Here is a 20,663-nt window from a genome sequence, read left to right as displayed (position 1 = left end):
ACCCCCTCATATGTCTCCTCCACTTTGAGCATGTAAAAAATAGAAAACGCAACACGCCCATTTTTTGTTCTTTTTCTTTCTTTCTACAGAGCAGACACTTCTCGGAATGTAAGGAGCGGATGTAAGAATTTTAGACTTGGTTAAATTTTAGACCTAGTATGAAAATATGGCTGTTTTTTTTAAGACATTTAAGACCTAAAATTTAACTTTCTGAATTTTAGACTTTATAAGACTTTTTTTTTTTTTTTTTTTTTTTTTGGACACATTCGATTTTATATCTACTATGGTCAAATACTCTTAGTCAATGGGATGCCAGGTAGACACATTCTATTATGTATCTATGGTCACATACAGTACATGTCCCTCTTAGCCAATGGTATACCAGGAAGATGCCAGTAATAGCCAATGGCAGAGCAGCTGTAAGTATGTTGTGTTCAGGAAACTGGGAGCTGCGAGTAGCGGCCCATACTGTAGTTTTACCTTTCGTATCCTGAAACTTCTTTCGTAACTCGGTGCAATATTTTCTTGTTGAGGAGTTTCAGAACTTGAAACTTTCGTATGAAGGGACGTTCGTAAGTTGAGGTACCACTGTATGACTTTGTTTCTGAATTTACTATAGGGGCTGGGGAAAAAAAAAAGTCAACCAAGTCGACTAGGTCGACTTTAAAAATAGGTCGACTGGAAAAATTTAAGTCGACGCTCCGCCTGGAACCATGTTTGCGCCGTCGCCGTCCATATTTCACACGGACCTTTTATGCCGCCGCGCAGTGTGTTGCGAACTTCAGTGAGAAGAAGGCGGACAGAGTAATATTTATTCATTCATTCATTTATTAATTCATTTATTTATTTATTTATTTATTTAATGACTCCTGTTTGTTTGGTCTGATTGGTTGTTTGAATTTGGAGGTGTTGCACAGCCGCCATTAGCCTAACTGCGCATACAGTTCTTTTACTGCAAGTGTACATGTACACTTGTACAGTATTTACAATATTTATTAGTTAAGATTATGTCCTCATTGGTTGCACTATTTTAAAATGGAGGAAAAGCGAATGGATAAGAGGACAGAGGTACAGGCTTATCTAAACATTTGGGAGAGGAAGAGAGCACGACTTTGAATCGGAGTCACCAAGCCACCATGCACTTTATTACTGCCAAGCTTGGTTGGTGAGGTGAACAGCTAAAATGCTCACACGGCCCTCAAAAAGTCTGTCAAAGCTGTAAAGATACACTAGGACTTTTAAACGCTCATGGATCAGTACAGTGGCATGACTGCCGAGTGAATGGGACAGCCAAATCGACGCCACGGTTCATGGATACCGGAGCAATAACATGGATTCAGCGCGTCACGGATAGACAAAGGTAAACACGACAATAATGTTACAGAAATACTTGTAATATTATCATTTAGCTCGCTCCGTCGTGTGACACTTGGCAGCTGCTTAATTGTGTGACAGTCACTTTCTATTAGTCAGCAGTTATTAATTTGCTGCGACCGGCAAATCTCCTGCGAGCGTTATTTTGCCATGAACACTCGGAACGAAAATTCTTGGCCTGCTGTGAATACCACGATTGCTTATAGACATTCACAAGCGTACATGAACAACACAAATGTGCACGACCAGTTCGCTGCGGCGTCGTGATGGTGGTTTTGGCGAGTCAAACACATTTCACTGGGAGTTAACTTAACGTTTCACGGCAACATAGGCAAAGTTTTTCCATTTTTCCACTCACCGTGACAGAATAACCCCCCCTCACAAACACGGCTTGAATCGCAAAGCCACGTCATCTTGGTCGCGAAAGAAGAGCTTGTTCCCCTCGGCGTTAAAGATAAATAAATAAATAAATAAATAAATACCCTCGGCGTGGCAAAAAAAATAAAAAATCCCATCGGCATGACAAAATAAAACTCGGTGATCAGTTGCTGGTCACGGCAAACAACTAACAAACAAACAACCACCATCGCCTGTGTTTTAATGACCATACAACACTGAAATGAAGGGAAGGGCATGAAGAAGTTGTATGTGCGTGCGTGCCGCAGTCAGACTAAATTAAAGACTCTTATTATACAGGAAATATAAGGATAAGGAACAATGGGTTTTATATCCAGATTATCCACTCAATTCAACACGTTCAACATTTGCGGCCTCAAATTTAAAAAAATAAATAAATAAATAATAATAATAATAATAATAATAATAACAATAACAATAATAACAACAATAATAATAATAATAATAATAATAATAAAAAGTCGATTAGTCGTTAAAAATATGAGAAGTTGAGTCGATTTTTAAAAAAGTCGTTAGTGACAGCCCTAATTTACTATTAATTTTACATTGAAACCAGAGGTGCAACAATTAATGGACAACTAATTCTTCAATACCTTTTTAATTATAACTGTTCAAATGCTCTGAATTTCAGCTTCTCAACAGGTAAATATTCTCTGATTTTTGTAGTCCTCCATAAAAGCACACTGTTAATCTTTGCGTTGAAACAAGATAAAAACATTTCAGAAAACTGATCAATATTTGACTATATTTTTCAAGATGTTACAGAAGAAACAAGTATCATAATTAGTATCTGCATTTTTTGATGTAAAGTTGAAATAATCCTGTTTTTTAATAGAGAAGGAAATTAAAATGTTTTTTTTTTAAATCTGAATTATTAATTGACATAATTTGAAAATGTCACTTATAGGGGGAAAAAAATCTTAAGTGGTGCATGTGTAGCTAATGAACTGTCCACTTAAAGTGTGGTGAAGGTACTTACGTCTCTGAGAGATATTTTGGCAGGGTAAATAATATCGGAGCCCTCCCTCCTGAACACGGGGTGAGGCTTGTCTTTAACGACAAACACCACGTCGGCGGGAATGTTAGTGGGAGTCTCGTCGCCCTCACGGGGGAAAGTGATCTTGGTTCCCTCTTTCCAGCCGCGCTTGATGTCCACCGACAGAATCTTGTCCTCGCTGTGCGTGGTTCGCCCATCGGGGTTCAGTCTTTTGCGGGAGATCTTCATTTTCTTGGTGCAGCCGGCGAAGACCTCCTCCAGGCTCACCTTCAGCTCGTGCACCACCGGCGGGTCCTTCTTCCTCTCGCGGGTGATACGGGGACCGCCCAGGTGGGACTTGAAGGGCCGCTGGAAGCCGCCCATCCCGAAGGCGGCAAAGGGGTCGGCAGTGTTCAACGTGTCATCGCCACCGTTCTGAGAGAAGAAGTGATCAAAGGGGCTACGGCCGCCGAAGAACTCGGCGAACATGGCGTGGGGGTCACCATGGAAGGTGTAGTTGTATGTGGACCCGCTGTGGCCTCCTCCACCACCCACGGCTGAGCCCTTCAGGCCTAAAACAGGAAACAAGAAGACATTGAAATCAATGTTTCCCAACCTTTACTGACATAAGACACAAACCTGACATATAAAAAATACAAACTAACAGACTCTCTCCTTACACTATTCTCAACCCCTCCTGATATATCTAAAATGGGGCATCAATGCCTCTGCTTAGCTTATTAATCTCAAATTGGATTAAGATGGTCTAGTACACTTCCTGACATTTATGCAGTCACAATGGTCCACACTCCACATAGAACGTTTTTCCGCTTTTTGTGTGCAGGTTTTTTCCTGTGTACAAAATTTTAAGGCGGCCACCTCACCTAATTTGCTCACCACCTCCAGCCTGAGCGACTGACATTGCTCAAAACAGTGCTCAGCTCCAGCTGTGATGATTGAGCTCGGCAGCAACGTATTTTAACTGCAGTTGCAGCATCGCACCATTATGGAGGCTCTACAACAGCAGTGCAACAAAAAGACCTGAAGCAACAACCAAAGAAGAATTTTTTTTTTTTTTTTTTTTTTTTTAACTTTATTGTACCAAAGCAGAAACAGATCATGGAGCAACCGTCGCACACACACCCATTTCCTGGTTACGAGGCAGAGGTGGCGCGCTCCAGCCATCGCCTAAGTCATAAAAACACAGTATATACAATAAACATAATAGTGTTTTACAATGCTGAACTATATTTACAATTTAATATATACAGGTGGATGAGTTTTTATAACCTGGCAATAGCCAGATTGACAGTGAGCTTCACTCAAGTGAGTTCTCCACAATATCCATCTGGGACTGCTCCACAGTAATTTGCTCGGGAAAGGCGGGACATTCTGTACAATACTTCGAGCTGATTGGACGATGCAGCATTGTGCGCATTTGTTTTGACCAATCACGGCCACAAATGAAAATGTCGTCTTCGTTCTTGTCCAAGGGGGGAAGCACGAATATCTTACCAGCTACAAATGCATGAAGCACCTCTCGTTCAACATTCAACAAGGAAACATTGAGTAATTCTGCAAGAACAGAATTAATTGCAGCGTCCATTTGTCCACGTTAGGTTTCTTTGTTAGTACCGTCATCAACACTGGATACCTGGTTTCGTTACAGCTGTGTGTCCCACTACAGACACAATGTCGCTCTGTTATTGGTCCGAACCACCAGTGGTTTGGTTCGGTGGAAATCAACCGACTCGGTACAAGATGTATTCTCCAGAGTTTGTGAACTCACAAATACCGCGAGAATTCATCTTGAAAGAGCAAGGTTAGAGTTTTTAATGATTGTGGTAAAACAAAACAAAAGTCGCGGCCGACTGCACAGCACTGGGCCATCCACTTAAATAAGTACGGAGACTCCTTTGGCGCTCGCCGGGCGAACCATGGTTCATGGCTTCGGGTATGGCGGCTTTAGAGCCCGCAGGAAGACTTCAGCTGCCCGGTGAGTGAGGACAACTAACCGTAAACGTGGCCAAAATAAATGGGACTTATGGTGTGCTCCATTTGAGCACTCGCGGTGAGCGTGCCTGTAGCGAAATCATGACCAAGGCAATATTTCATCCATGGTGGAAATGAAAAATGTTGGCAATATATTGTGCATTTTTGATAAAGACACTGGCTGCCAGTCAGGCGTCTGGTTGTCTTGCACATACAAAACACATTTTGTACGTACGAAACACATCTTTGGTACGTACGAAACACATTTTGTACGTACGAAACACATTTTTGGTACGTACGAAACACATTTTTGGTACGTACGAAACACATTTTTGGTACGTACGAAACACATTTTTGGTACGTACGAAACACATTTTGTACGTGCGAAACACATTTTGTACGTGCGAAACACATTTTGTTACGCACAGAATTGTGGCACAAATCTAACGCCATAGGAGAGCACCACCACTACATCAATTTGAGACAGAAAAAAACCCTGCTTTGCACATGTGTTTAATCACAACAGGAATTGAGTTTAGTTATGCTTCATTAATTTGTGGCGGGCGCACGTATGTTAAGGGAAAGCATATGCAAAATAGCGACGTGATAATTACGTTACTGTTCTGTCATATCTGCATTTATTACCATTCAGAAGTGGCAATTGCTGGCAGTGAAAGGTCCATAAACTGCGTTTTTAAATCATGTAAACTAGTTAACAAACATCGGTGGGTGTTATGGTTCTTTCTAGAAAGTTATCTAGCTGCGCCGCTGACATGACAGTTGGACCAATTAATGAGGAAACAGAGATCAAACGTGGTCATTTACCTTCTTCGCCATATCGGTCGTAAATGTCTTTCTTCTTGGCGTCGCTGAGGACGTCGTAGGCTTCTGCTATCTCCTTAAATTTGTCCTCAGCGCCAGCGGACTTGTTCTTGTCGGGGTGATAGCGGAGGGCCTGCTTCCTGTACGCTTTCTTGATTTCGTCTTCCGACGCGCCCTTGGCTATTCCCAGCACCTTGTAGTAGTCTTTACCCATCCCAACCACCGCTCACTTCTTCATCCACGTCTCGTAAAAAACTGACATTGCAGGTGGAGCCGCCGCCTTCATGTGGTTCAACGACACTAGCTTCCTAGCTAGCTACATGTAAGGGCTATCTTGACAGGGCTCACTTGGATACGTAGAAGACTTTCCGTTTCACGCCAAAGACGAGGAGGCAAATGTCACCCAGATTGAACGAATAGACGTCAGACCCGCGTATTCGACCAGGACATTGATGACTACTCAACTGCTGGGGCCACAGAGGCAGACAGCCACGACAGGGAAGAAACTTCTGGAAGAAGCGGGCGTTCCTGACCTGCGTGTGATCACTAATCAGCGGCAGGGTGAGATGCTTCCCTCCTGTTACTTCCGGTTTTGACCAATGTTGCATTGAGGATGGTCGGAAGTCGGAAATATCCGAGTTGAAACTTCCCAGTTCCGACCTCAAAGCGTTCGAGGTGAAAGTAAACAACAAAAATGGTGGATAGTGATAAATTGATTTTTATTTTGGTCCTCAAAACTCAATTTGACCTCCAGAAAACTTACCTTTTTGCAATTGTGCTTCATTTATTGTTTTAATCTTATTTCATAAGCATTCCATACAGTTACGTAGTTTACCGTATAATTTCATGCAGGGATATAGCGGCAATACTGTCACGTACATCGTTAGACTTGACTTGACTTTATTGATCCCTTTGGGATGGCTCCCTCTGAGAAATTTACATGTCCAGGAGCAATGAGAACAGATAATAAAATAACAAATAATTAAATCAATCAATAAATAAGGTTATTACACCAGAGATTGAATTAATAATAATAATAATAATAAATAAATAAAAAACACGTTGAAAGGACGTCTTTTTAAGGTAATTCTTGTACGTCCAATCTCGGTCAGCTGAAGGTGCAGACTGTGACGCCAGATGACGTCTTTTTTTCAACGTCTTCTGGACGTTCCGTATTTACGTTTTCAGGGCATCCAAATGAGGGCTAATGCAAGTCCAAATTAGATCATTAAAATAAGAATAATTTTAGACTGTTCTTGAAGGCTCATTTATTGCCTGACTTTATGTGTGTGACACAAACTTCAACTCCCTGACGGGGAAGCGAACCCCACACCACCTGCATTGAAGGTAAGTGACGTAACCACTCCACCACCCGGAAGCACCTAAAGCTTTGTCATGTTCATATGTGAATACCTGTATTAGATATATAATTTAAAAAAAAAAAAAAAAAAAAATAGCAATACATTAGTTTTATCACAGAAAAAATAATACTAAATTGATTAAATAATATTGATAACAATAACCAATAACATTGATATTTAAATCCAAAAAACTCACGTATCCATGGTCCAAATGGGGTCATAATTAGACGTCCAAAAATGGACTTAATTTGCACGTCGCTTAGTAGTCCAGCACTGGTCTTCGACCAACCGACGTAATACAGACATGATCTGCACGTCCACAGGACGTCCAATGTTTAGTGGGATGCATGTGTCCCATGTGATGTTCATTAACATGCACTGTCCCGAGAAATAAATAAGTAAATAAATAAATAGTGGACCCCGCATCTTCGCGGTGTGACGTTCGCGATTTCACCTATTTATGGATTTAAAAAAAAAAAATGTTTTTATTCAACCTATCCTTTGGCGGTGAAAGGAAGCTCTCCGTTCATTGAAAAGCATACTTTGGATCATTGTAATTTGATTAGTGAGGATTATTTTGACTTCAAAATGATTAAATGTCGTTTTGCTACGATAACAAATATGTTTGTTTGCACTGTAGGAAGTATTTGCATTCCGTTACATTGGTAACATATCAGAAAGTGCCCGGTGTTGTGTTCCCTGATTAGAACAATAGGTGGCAGTTTTAATCTGCATGTTACATTGAGATAGTGGAGGAGGAGAGTTCTAAAGATGGCGACTCCTGAAGCGTAGTTCATGCACTGTACACTGATCTGAATAGACCAGATAGCCGACAGGCCAAGACTTTTGAAGTTGCGAGGCCGCCATATTGCTCCTCCCAAGAAATGTTTCTCGGCATACGATCCTATACATTTACAGTATCGAAATTGGAGACAGTACTTAGTAGAAACAGCATGCTTTATGATTTTTTTTTTAAATTTGTTAAACATAAACAAGAGGACTTCAGACATTTTACAACTTGCCTTAAATACATGTATATAAATAGACCTTTAGTAGTGTGATGTCACGTTTGTGTGCCGCCCATGCTGGAGGACAGGTCGCCAACTCGAGTGAATGAGAAATCAGTTATGACGAGCTCAAACTCTGCGATTTTTTTGTCTTTTACAACAGTCACATTACCCGATAAATTTGCTCCATGTCGTGGACAGGCCGTAGTAGTCACACTACAAGTCTGAACTCGACAAGACACCGATCACCGCATGTTGTTTTTTCCGAGAGAGCCCCGTCAGCACTGGTTGTCGGGAAGGCGGAACAAAAAAAAAGGCAGGACAGGGAGCCTCTGCGTGAACGGAGCGTGCGTGGGACAAGTGTGACATGAGCGCATTGCTTGCGCTCCCTGCTCGGTAGTGTTTAAAATATGATTTAGTAGCCAATTAGTACTGTATTTTAATTTATTTACAAGCGTCGGGGTAATATAGCTGATTTTGTTAACTAATTTGCTGGAGGACATCTTGTTTTATTATTTTATCAAACACTGAAATATATTGTTTGAGTAATTTTTATACTGCTTAAATATTTTTTCATATTTGACTTGTGTTAGTACAGTGCATTTGATACGCGCATTCACTCCAAACCGTCCTTCGAGGGTGGGGCGGACGAGTAACGGAGCGGCTGTCAAGACCTGGCCCGACTACTAAAAATAAGATATAGGCCTGCGTCTGGAGCCTATCCCAGCTGGCTTCAGGCAGTAGGCGGGGTGCACCCTGAACTGATTGCCAGCCAATTGCAGCCGTCCACTTTTTATTGCATGTTTATGTAAATTTCCCAGAGGGAGCCATCCCAAAGGGATCAATAAAGTCAAGTCTAAGTCTAAAAAATAGTGACCACCCCGCCCCGCCTTATACTAACTGCCTACGAGCTGTAGATGTCTCATCTGTACGTATACCATATAGTTTATACAGTAGTCTGCTCGCGAGTTAAGAGGAGCAAGATGGCCGCCCTGTGACTTCAACAGCATGAACGGGCGTGTATGCGATATCGACTATCCAGTCAAGTCATAGATTCAGATCAGTGACTTTATGACACGTTTTGCTGACCAACTACTGTTGTACTACTGATAGTGTGTTAAGTAAATTGCATTTTTTGGTCTTCACTCTGGCCTTGTTATTTGTGTCCTGACACCACACTCGAATGTTCAGAATGGTCAATACGTAAATTCATGGGCCAATATTAGCTTCCCATGCAAAAGTACTGGTATCACTCTTTTAAAATTAGAGCTCTAAAACAACCTTTTTAAAATATACTAAGGTCAATAAAAACAGCATCTTTTCCCCATTGAACACAATCTATTTTTAAACAAAATCTGTAACATATGGTACAGAAGAAATGTTTAGCATGTTAAGTTTCATTGAATAAATAAATGTAACCATTATTCTTCTCTTTTAATTCTTCTTAGTCACAGCGTCCTTTATCACTGGTGAGCTATACAGACCAGTGTGTTCTTGGGGCTAACCATTTTATTTTTTTAGGACAATGCAGAGCATAACACCCCAAGGGAATGAGCAAAAAGGCATGTTTGCAGGGCCTCTATCCTCTTGCTCCCTCCCTCCTCTCAGCTTACCTGGAGGGGAAAAAAAAAAAAAAAAGTTAATTGGATGCAATTAACTTTTAATGAGCGGGAAGTCAGCCAGGATCACGGAGGGCATCACTGCGTGCAGGACTGTGTTTCGTAACTGCTTCTAACAGTTTAATTCAATGTAATTAATTTAACTTAAAATTAAGCTTAACCGTTTAATTCAATTTTCATGTGTCATCTTTTGTGCAGTACGCACATATCCCACTGATTTACGTAATGAAATTGATTGAGGGATTTTTTGTAAATACATTGATTTTATTTTTATGGGGGGGGGGGTTCAAGTGCAAAAACAATTTAGTATGGATCGTATCAGATCGGTATCAGCAGATATGGTACACAAAGGTACCTTATCGAATCGGTAATTAAATAAGTGAAGCCTTGACGTTTTAAACCTACGGTAAACCAGCAAACCATGACCGGTAATCGGCCCGTTTCTATACAGTTGTATATGTAACGGAGGCCAGCTTGTGCTGCACGAGTACATGTTTGTAAAATGTTTTTCATGTTATACACATTAATGCAGTAAGTGGTCTGATTTGCAGTATGTGAGAAAACATCTTTAAAACTCTGAACAGGTGATATTGCTGCTTTCTGAATATGACAAACTCCTGCTGGTGATAAGTAAAACAAATAATATACATGTTTGTATATGTGATGAGTTGAATGGATACAAATGCACTTACAAGGTAGACATTTTGTAATGCAATCACTACTCTATTGAATATAAAATATTTGGTGATACAAAAAACCTGCACCAATACAGCTGAAAAAAAGGAGAGTTGGCATTTAAAAGCGTAAAGATTAATTATAATTAATAGCGTAAAGATTAATTATATATTTATATACTCAAAACAATTGTTGATTCTATTTGCCTTACTTGCCCCTAAGTAGACAGGCAATTTGTATAGGGAATAGGTAAATGGGTGGTCCAGAGGTCAGGGGCAGGTGTAAGGTGTGTGTGTGTGTGTGTGTGTTTTTTTTTTTGTATTCTTTTTTTTTTTGGGGGGGGGGGGGGGGGGGGGTTGTATGCGTGTGTTCGTTGGCATGTCGAGGGTCTTCATCACATCACATTTGACTTGAAAGCAAGCCTGCACGAGCCAGAATCAGAGCAGACAGGAGCAGTGTCTTCTAAAGTAGTAGACAGTTGACCTGCGTCCAAGGACCACTCGCTGGAATTTGTCACTGGCTCGACTCTGGACTGTATGCGCAGTCCCAAGGTTACGGCCGAGCTGCTGTGTGAAGAGCAAATCAGGCGGCTTATATTTAGCCTCACAAATAGCGCTCTGTGGATTATGTCTTGTGGCTCTCCGATTTCGTCTTCAGCGCTTCTGCCGAGCATGATGGGAGGTTGTGGTCCGAGCTATTCAGGTGAGGCTCAGTGTCATGTTCTTCCGCACCGGTTTGTCTACCAGGCATTTTTTTTTCCGCTCCTCCATCGGCATACAAACCCGAAGGATATTTGTGGTTCGCCATCGTCTTCCTCCGGGGGTGAAAGGCTACTTCCGCAGCACTCGCGCCAGACCCACAGATATAGTAGCACCGGAGGTTGTTCCACCGGCTGACTCTTGGGAATCATGGATGTCCTCGCCTTAGAGGCAAAGAATGTGAATGGTTCAGAGCCTGAGAAGAAGCCTTCATCCAGACCCAGACCCAAACCACCCAAAAAGCCCAAAAGGATTGTTTACTTTGAGGTGGAAATCGTGGATGTGAAGACTAAGGAGAAACTGCTCTTGCTGGACAAGGTATGAGTGTTGGCCAGTAGCCTAACCACATCTGTTGTTTTATTTTAGGATAATGAAATACTTTTAAATCATTGCATTGTGACCGCAGATGTTTGAAGTTTGTGACCTCACACAACTAAGACAGCTGAAGAATAGGAAGCATGTTAGAGATTTTATTGGTCCCTTTGGCACCTCCCAGGAAGGCTTTCGTGTTTGTGTTCAGTACGTCGTTATGGACAAACTGCAACGTGCTACATATGACATCATAGCAGCAGTACCACAGGTTAAAGAAGTCCACGCATTGAAAGAAAGACACTAATGAGGACTTTTCGCTATTAGGGCTGTAGTCAAGACAAAGACCTCGAGGATCTGAGATTAAATCAAGACCAAGATTTTATGTAGCCAAGGCAAAGTTAAGACCAAGACTTTGAGGAGATCAGATGAAGTCAGAAGCGAGACTTAAGGGAGCCAAGAATATTGCGGCGACCAAGACTGTAAGGGGCTGAGACTGAATCAAAACCAATACTTCGAGGGATTAAGGCCAAGTCAAGACCAAGGCTTTCGGGTTCATATAGTCAAGGCCAAGAACTTGACTTTGACTTACGAGTTGATATCAAGACTTTGAGGAGCCCCGGGCAATAGCCAAAGATTTTAGATCATGTAAAGAATTGACACCAAATCAAGAGGTGAGACCAAGCCAAGACAGACCTTTGAGGGCTTGAGACTCAGTCAAGGCAGAAACTATAAGAAGCTGAGACTACTGCTTCTGCCATAGACCTACTACTACATTTTGTGTAGTCTTACAATACTACAAAGGCTGATATGTTAATACAGTACTCTATTAACACCACAATTTTGTTTGGATTGTGGTTTCAGGTGGAGCCAACTGCCACTATTTTGGATATTAAGGCTTTGTTTCACAAATCATGTACGTATGTTTGAAAATAGAAGAAAAATACATCATTCTAATGTTTCACTACAGGTGTGTCCATTTTGACAGATCCAAAGTGGTACCCGGCTAGACAATCGCTGCGCTTGGATCCAAGTAGGTTCATCCGTTCATGTTATGGTAGTTGGGATCAAGATCACCTGATCTTGATCATGATGGGTTTTGTTTCTCAGAAACAAAGTGTCTCAGGGATGAGGAAGTCCTCCAAACACTTCCTGTGGGAACCACAGCCAGCTTCTACTTTAGTGACCTTGGACCACAACTTACATGGGGGACTGTGAGTTCCTTCTAATAGCAATAAATCTGCACACATTCATACATTTAAAGGAAGGCACCTTTAATTTTACATGTATGGCTTGATTGGCAGTAAATAGTTAGTTTAGCTACGAAACATGCATAAGAGCTGAAGAATACACCCCAATATTGATTTATTTAACTTTTTTCAACATAGAAGTACTTCCGTGTTGGAACGCCCTCAAGTGGTGACGTAACAAGTGTGTATACTCGCTTGGCGAACAGTAGTTCACGCAGACAGAACGACGAGAAAGACACAAACGTCACTTGTGCCTTACTGTATTGCAAAATTTTGCAAGGTGTCGTCAAGGAAAAACCCGCGAGGTGCACACTGGTATGTTATCCCCCAAAAAAAGGCTATTTGCGTAGACAATGGCTTGCTAAGTGCTGTCGACCTCCCGGAAAGGACAAGCAGGCGCGGACGTTATGTTTTATTAGCTCGTAAGTTGTTTATACTTCACAAATTGACCATGTTCATAATCTTATTTTAACAAAAAATTTATAGAATGTGGATTAGTGTCATTATCATCGGCATGTGCGACGTACTACATTTGTGTTCTGTCCCGCTGTTCTTCCTGTGGTGCATTCCAGTTTCATTTGCATTTCTATTAATTTCGTTCGGATCCAAACCATTGATAACCAGCCTAGGTAACGGTGTCTCGCATTTCCTTACTTCATTCTGTCTATAAATAAACACGGTTAATACACAACCTTCTTGCAAGCTTTCGTTTACATCATCGGGACGCTACGCAAAAAAAGAAAAGAAAAAAAACAGCTAGGGGAGGTTGGGCGCTGTAACGACGATACATATAATTTTACTATTTTTTCTTTTTCCTGAAATATTTCGTCAGTTCCACACGTTTTGCATTGCTCGTACTGTGTGTCACTTTACCTGTTGGATATTGGCTCCTCCAAGACTTTTCTTCTTCACATCTTTCATCGCAACCAAAGCTATCCTGAGAATGTCTATTTAGTATTGCCATGTTGAATGTCTGATGTTCCAGGATGCAGTTGAGATTGTCCGCAAGGAACCGATCCTCGAGTTCTTTCATTTCCAGACAGCACACATTCATTAGCGGATTGTCCATTCCTGCAGCTCCCGCACGAGCACCGCTCACCCACCGTCTTATTCACTCGTTCGTTAAAGTTTATTTTGTGCCCGAAAAGACCATCTGGCGCCACAACTTTCACATCCAAGGCAGACTTTCCTTCGGTAGGGTTATTTTGTCGTGTTGGCTCGAAGCGATAAGGTTTAATCCTTCCGGGTTTGACGCTAGATGCACGGCTGCGTTGCATAGTGCTTCCATCGTGTAGCGTTTACACACTAGTGACGTAAACATCCGGGTTATTTAGTCACGTGTAACAAACATGCCGGCGTTAGATTCATTTCAACATCGGTTTAAAAGTTATTAAATGTACATAAAAAAATAATCACGTTACCAAATTAATTATTGAAAAAGTAGCAACTTTTTGCTGCTAAAAATGGATGAATAAGTAAAGTGTCCCTTTAACAATCAGCATCATTATGGTCAGTATTATGTATGCTTGTGAAATATTTAACTTTTGTATGTATATCATATTGATTCTGAGCTGCTCCAGATGATCATGTGGCACAGCTGTTATAATGTCTTTAGTATAGTATTGAGCTTTTCTATAATTGTGTGGTGATAGTGTTGGTGCTAAGAGATGGATTAAGTTTGGTAAATCCCCTTTGAAGGCCCAGGTACCAAATAAACAGGCCACCACTGTAGATACCGGAAAATCAAATCCACTCAGCAGCTTCCTCTAGCACACACACACGCACAGTGTGACACCTAAAAGGCCATTTGGGGTCGTTTGTTTTCCTCACACCTCCCGCAGCGTCTATCTATCTCGGGACATCTAATCTCATGGCCCCATTTCTCTCCAAGGTGTTTATCCACCCACCCAGGGCTTGTCGCCCTCACTGTGCCACGTTGTTGCCCACCATGTTTCCCCCGCATTTGCTTGTTCTCCTTACACCCTCATAAGCACTATTCTAGTGCATGAATTTGATGTCAGAGATGTTGGCAGTAGCTGAGGTTTAGACCAAGTGAAAAACAAAACTTCAAGGGGTTGAGACCATCTCAAACAAGACCGGACATCCGTGGTCAGGTCAAGACTAAGACTTCAATGAAATTAAGGGTGTATTTCAGACCAGAGAAGTCCTTTAATCAGCTTGTTTGGTTCGGACCAAAAGTGGACTCTATTTTTTTCATTTGGTGCGGTTCATATTCACACTGTGCTTTTATAAAGTTGAGTTGAGTGGAGTTGTGTTTTGCAAGTGGACTATATTGCACATTCATGTCGACCTCAAAAAGTGGGTCTCGGTCCGCTTGTTTGGTCCGCACCAGGATTCGTTCGTGTGTATTTAGACCTGCACAAAAGGTCCGGATCAGCGTGGGAAACGAACTCTGGTTCGTTTAAAGCGGACCAAACAGTGCAGGGCTGAATACAACCTAAGTAGAAAACTTTAGACCGAGTCTTTGAGGAGACAAGATCAAACCAAAACCAAGACTTTGAGACATTGAGACCAAGTCAATAACATGATTTTAAGGAGTCGAGATCAAGTCAAGAACAAGGCTTTAAGAACAAGACTTTTGACAAAGTCAAGGCCAAGACTTTGAGGAGTCAAAGCAAGGTTCAGATCAAGATTATGAGAAGACAAGACAAGTTAAGAGCAAGACTTTGAGGTGACAAGACCAATTCAAGATTAAGACTTTAAGGAGTTCAAACCAAGTCAAGACTCACAATTGACCTTACCGTAAACCACGCCCGCATGACGTCATGTCTGCGACGGCACGTGCGTTTTGCTGCGGACAAACAAAAGCAATCCAGCTTCCTGTAGTGCATTGCGTCATTTGCATGGTTATCCAAAGCCAAGAAAATAAAACAATAAAAATGGTTAAACGCTGTAGTCACGGCTTGTATCAGAGTGACAGCCGTTATTCCGATCGATTAAACGGCATCCTGCGGTAGTCACGGCTTGTTTAAGAGAGACACAAGAGAGACACTGTCTGGATTATTTCCTTCCCTTAACCCTTAAACAACTATGAACAATGTCTGCGCTGCATCAAACTTTGTGGAAGACCACACACACGATCAGTCGAATTCCTTCAAAATGACCAGAAAGTACTACGTCTGAACAAAGGTAATGTTCTCCATTGTTTTTAGCCAAAGGCTAACGATAGCTCCAGGTAGCTAACCGTCCACACGTTTGTTGACTTACTATTTACTATAAATGCCAACAGAACATTGAAACTATGAGGTAATATAAATTCATTCTTACCCAGCTTGATGGGAACAATGTCCAAAGACTTCGGTTTTGCTGACAATCGGTCGAAGTCAGTGAGGTGACTGTATTTTCCTGCCTTCTGTCGAAGCAGACAGCGATGCGTATTTCCTTTTGTTTTGGGGCAAAATTGCATGGCGAGGGAGTGAAGATACCCTTCACTAAAAAAAATTTGAAGCCTCCTTTGCTTGCTTCGAAGAGAAATATCGGTGTCCTGAAAATACCTGACCGAGAAATCACAAGGAAGATTTGACAACTTTTGCATTATTGTGAATGCACTTCAGGTCATCCCGACCGGTAAATGTCAGAGGGCGTCGCCTGTCACATTTAGTGGGCGGGGAGGGGCGTACCACGGTAAGGTCAATTTAAGGAGTTCAGATGAAGTGGAGGCCATGACATTGAGGAATTCAAACCAACTCTAGATCAAGACTTTAGAATAGGGGAGGACCATGACTTTGAGGAGACTAAACCAACCGGAGCCCAAGACTTCAAACCAACTCAAGACCAAGAATTTAGATAAGGTGACACTGACGGCTATGACTTTGAGATAAGACAAGTCAGGACTAAGACTATGAACTGAGACCAAGACTTTGAGGCTATGTCAGTATCATCACTTTGAAATGACAAGAAATTGAAGTCAAGGCCAAAACTTAGAGGTACCAAGACAAGGTTTTTGTGACAGAGACTTGGAATTCATGCTAATTTTTTAACAACACCGTTCTAGGTAGGTCACAGTAGTGGCCTGGATCGGAGCAATTCTGGATCAAACACCTGATGGGAATTTTACAGTTCTGCTCTCCTTGTTATAGAATAGCAAGTCGTACCATTATACTCAAACACTGAACTGTTGAAAAAATGACATACTATGTCTGGTATAGTATTTAGTAGCCTTTGTCTGTGAAAGGTGCTACACTGTATACTGTACATAGATTTAGCTCTGTTTGCCTTATAGGTGTTCCTTGCAGAGTGTGTGGGTCCGCTGGTCATCTATTTAATGTTCTATTTCCGCCTCCCTCTCATCTACGCTCCAAAATACGACTTCACCGCTAGCAAGAACTGGGTCGTACAGTCAGTGTCAGTTTAATTAATATTACTTGAAGAAAAGCAATTTATAATTAATACATTTTAAATGTGAACATTTTTTTTTACTTTTTTTGCGCAGTTCTGCTTGTATCTGTCACTCTTTACATTACATCAAGAGGATTCTGGAGACGTTGTTTGTTCACCGTATCTCACACGGGACCATGCCTCTACGGAATATTTTTAAGGTGACACCACTACACTTTGACTTGTAGTCCTTTAAACGTTCACTGTGACAACTTCACAAAATCCAACCAAGCAAATGTGCCGTAAACTAAAATACATCAGAAATTTGATTACAGCAATATTACACACAAATTTGTGACTTTATCACTTCAAATTTTGCATGTTTCATGACTGAAACAATGTTATTTCAACATGTGGATTGCACTTTTTCATTACGGAGCTTCTCTGTACTTTATATAAAGAAATAAAAGATACATAGAAATTTAAAAATGAAGTCAACCACCAACCAAAATGAAGCGGTTCTTTTTCCTCCTCACATTGTATTCTCACAGTTTGAAAATTGCTTTCTACTACACTGCAATGTCTATTTGAAATTGATGAACTGTTTTACAAGGGAAATGATTTGAACTGCAACGACTGATTGCAGAATTGTGGATTTTACTGGTGTGCTGCAGCCTGGATGGCTTATTACATCAACCACCCGCTCTACACGCCACCACGTAAGCGCCGCCATCACGTAGGCTCACTCAAGTTCGCTCATTCGTTAGTTCACATTGCCGTCCATCTTTTTTTTTTAGTTTACGGGCAGCAGCAGGAGAATGTCGGACTTTACGTTTTCATGGTGGGTTTAATTAAAAAAATCATGGTGTCAAACAAAGTACTCATTGTGGATTTTTTTTTTTTTTTTTTTTTTTGGATTCACGCAGTTTTGCCAAGTTGGGAATTTCTCCATCCATGTCGCACTTCGTAATCTCAAACAGCCAGGTAGGCCAACAGTCTTAAAGTATATTTATGTAAAAGCTGAAAAAAAAATTTTTTTTTGTCTTCTCAGGTTCAAAAGTCAAAAAGATTCCTTATCCGACAAAGAATCCATTCACGTGGATTTTTTGTCTGGTGTCCTGCCCAAACTACACATATGAGGTAAGAACGAACCAACGATGTGGAACGCTGGATTATTATTTTTTTTTGGCACAATATCAAAACAATTCACAATTCCTTTTCAATTCATGGAAACGGATCATGTAAAGTACACTAAAAGGAAATTCAGGCAGTAACAATAATTAGTGCCAGTGAAAAGCAATTATCTCCAAATATCATGATTTTTGGTATTTTTAACCTAATTACAATACATTGGGGTTTTTTTCATCACTTTTGTTGCTAAAATTAAATACTGGAGAGTAACATGTTTGTTTTTCCACTTTTGACAATTCAAAATGTGTTTATCTTAATTCAACTTCATCTGTCTTAATATTGACAGTCTTTCAGATGTCTTTGTGTGAGGCATCATTATAAGCAAAAATAAATAAATAAATGAAACGTTTACTGGTGTTTGTTTTTTAATTTGCAGTGCTGTCTCCCTAAATAACACACAATTGTGTACATTGTTTTTATTATTTTGCTATAAAAAAAAAAAAAACACACAAAAAAAATCCCTCTGAAAAGGGCAAAATTTGGGAATACAGGTTTTTATTTTATTTTTCTTAATATTATCAATAATTGAAAAAAAAAATCCCCATTTATTTTTACCCTGTATAAAGTGTCCAAGTGTGTTCATTAGCTTTACATTTGCTCATGGGCTCCCTCTACAGTCCCAAAGTAAAATTGACAATGCTGTCCAATGAAAATCCCACATTGCAAACTTGCTGCATTTTGGAAATTCAGCTGATATATATTTTCTTGCCTTTTTTATTACCAAAAAGTAGCAAATTTGGAGATACTGATAGATGTTTTTGTTTTTTTTTAACAGAAGAGAATTATGTTTCGAAACATAACATTTTTCGTCTGTGTTTTAGGTGGGCTCGTGGATGGGTTTCAGCGTGATGACGCAGTGCCTGCCCGTGGCTCTTTTCACGCTGGCCGCCTTCGTGCAGATGAGCGTGTGGGCCCGAGGCAAACATCGTGCCTACTTGAAGGAGTTCAAGGACTACCCCACCCTGCGCTCCCCCATCCTGCCGTTCATCCTTTAGTACACCACGTAGTGCTGGGTATTGCCAACAACAACCTCACCATACGATGCCTTATCACGAGACAGGGTTCACGTTACGATACCATGTATCCCATTACGTGGTCTTCAAGGCGATACATATCCCGATATTTTACAAGCATTTTCTATTCTAACAGTCATATTTATACCTAAATGATGCTGGATAGCAAAAGTGTTTTTGTTAGCAGCTCTTCTGGTTTACCACCAAGCGGCATGCCTGGTCCAAATGCGCACGCACTGCAGAGCAAGGAGCCACTCTCACATACACACCTCGAAACTTTATGAATAGCCTGCATGAGCCCATATGAAAAATAATATCAAAGTATTAAAATTACAGCTCTAAAATGTGCTTATATGAAATACTGTATTTAAGGGAAATAAAAACAGCACTTTTTTCATTTAACACATTCTATTTCGTTTTTAAACAAAATGTAGGAAAATTGGTACATGTACCCACCATGCTAAGTTTATAAGTAAATAAATGTTGATAATTCTTCCTCCGTTTTAATTTTTCTTAGCAAGACACAGTGGCCAATCACTGGTGAGCTATTTTTAAATAGATCCATGGCTACACATGTACACTTTTTTTTTTTTTTTTAAGCTGAAGGTCTTCGAGTTCGTCTCGTAACCCTTGAGCGACTTTTATTTTTTCTCAATTCTTTATTTTACTCTCTTCCGAGTATAAATATTAGCCTACTCTAAAGCTGAGTCTGTTTGGTTCCACTTTAAAGAGTCAAATTTACTTGCCATTATTTACTGTGCACTTTTTTTTTAAATGAAGTAAACTGCAAGGCACCTGTGTCTCTTTCCTCCGCTGCCATTCTCTCCTACTCCTGCTTGCACGAATGCACGTGCAGTTAATTGAGGCAATTAACATCAAAGAGGCTCGACTCTGGGTAGCAGGTGGTGCCGTCCTTGGCTTCTCTCACGAGTGGCAATGTGTGTACTGTAAATGGCTCAAGGTCACTGGCTGGACCGTCACCATTTGGATGAGCAACGTTTGGCTGCTTTAAAGTCTTAACTCAGGAAGATTTTCTTTTCATTTTTTTTGCGACTTTGCTTGGTTTTGAAAGGTCGACTACAACTGTTCAGAGTTTTCATACAGGAAATACTGGTACACTGACATAAGTGGCTTTTTAATTGCTTGTGATACAAATAGTTGGCTGGCCACCCATCAAGAGTGACATTAAGAAGCAACCAAGTACATGTTTTGTTGCCTGTCAATGCATACTTGTCGTTCAGCATTTGCCAACTTGCTTATTCACTGTTTTTTTTTGTTTGTTTGTTTGTTTGAAGAAAGAACCTCGTGAAGGTGGTTTGTTTGTTTTGAGTAATTTAACTACCGGGTTCATGCTGAAGCATGGTGTTGATCAGGGATGGGCAATCTCGGTCCTTGAGGGCCGCTGTCCTGCAGGTTTTGGATGTTGCCCTTCTCCAACACAGCTGATATATGATCCGCTCATCAGCAAGCTCTGCATTAGACTGATAACGATCCCACTGATTGGAAACAGCTTGTGTTGGAAGAGGGAAACCTGAAGTACTCCGGCCCTCGAGGACGGAGA

General features: G+C 40.8%; 2 protein-coding genes across 6 annotated transcripts in view; one reads left to right on the top strand and one right to left on the bottom strand.

The window, feature by feature from the left end:
• Window positions 1–6,177, bottom strand: part of dnajb1a (DnaJ heat shock protein family (Hsp40) member B1a) — a 21,917-nt gene extending 15,740 nt beyond the window's left edge. The window contains exons 1-2 of one of the 2 annotated variants that reach the window (XM_077497747.1): window positions 5,585–6,177; window positions 2,771–3,339 (exon numbers count right to left, since the gene is read on the bottom strand). In XM_077497747.1, coding sequence (XP_077353873.1) covers window positions 2,771–3,339; window positions 5,585–5,795 — 780 coding nt within the window. In that variant the 5' untranslated portion in view covers window positions 5,796–6,177. The remainder of the gene's footprint in view (window positions 1–2,770; window positions 3,340–5,584) is intronic. The other variant, XM_077497739.1, reaches the window with a different exon arrangement.
• Window positions 5,419–20,663, top strand: LOC144002476 (very-long-chain enoyl-CoA reductase-like). Of its 4 annotated transcripts, none has more exons than XM_077497760.1 (11): window positions 10,632–11,319; window positions 12,175–12,226; window positions 12,299–12,343; window positions 12,421–12,524; window positions 16,804–16,925; window positions 17,014–17,119; window positions 17,545–17,617; window positions 17,696–17,739; window positions 17,825–17,882; window positions 17,950–18,038; window positions 18,911–20,663. In XM_077497760.1, exons 1-11 carry the CDS (start codon window positions 11,152–11,154, stop codon window positions 19,082–19,084), a joined length of 1,035 nt encoding a protein of 344 aa, XP_077353886.1. In that variant the 5' UTR covers window positions 10,632–11,151; the 3' UTR covers window positions 19,085–20,663. The 4 variants fall into 4 exon arrangements, with proteins under 4 accessions (XP_077353901.1, XP_077353886.1, XP_077353893.1 ...); XM_077497767.1 differs by having other exon boundaries at window positions 16,804–16,919; window positions 18,911–20,662; XM_077497782.1 differs by having other exon boundaries at window positions 17,573–17,617; window positions 18,911–19,084.

Source organism: Festucalex cinctus, chromosome 1 (assembly GCF_051991245.1).
Source record: "Festucalex cinctus isolate MCC-2025b chromosome 1, RoL_Fcin_1.0, whole genome shotgun sequence".
Taxonomy (NCBI): Eukaryota; Metazoa; Chordata; class Actinopteri; order Syngnathiformes; family Syngnathidae; genus Festucalex; species Festucalex cinctus.
This window is presented reverse-complemented; position numbering and strand designations above follow the sequence as displayed.

Bases quoted from the DNA above. Each gene is read 5' to 3' on its own strand.
- LOC144002476 (XM_077497760.1), top strand. From the start codon at position 11,152: ATGGATGTCCTCGCCTTAGAGGCAAAGAATGTGAATGGTTCAGAGCCT. The intron at 17,740-17,824 runs GTGGGTTTAATT...GGATTCACGCAG, and splicing joins TCGGACTTTACGTTTTCATG to TTTTGCCAAGTTGGGAATTT. The intron at 17,883-17,949 runs GTAGGCCAACAG...TTGTCTTCTCAG, and splicing joins TCGTAATCTCAAACAGCCAG to GTTCAAAAGTCAAAAAGATT.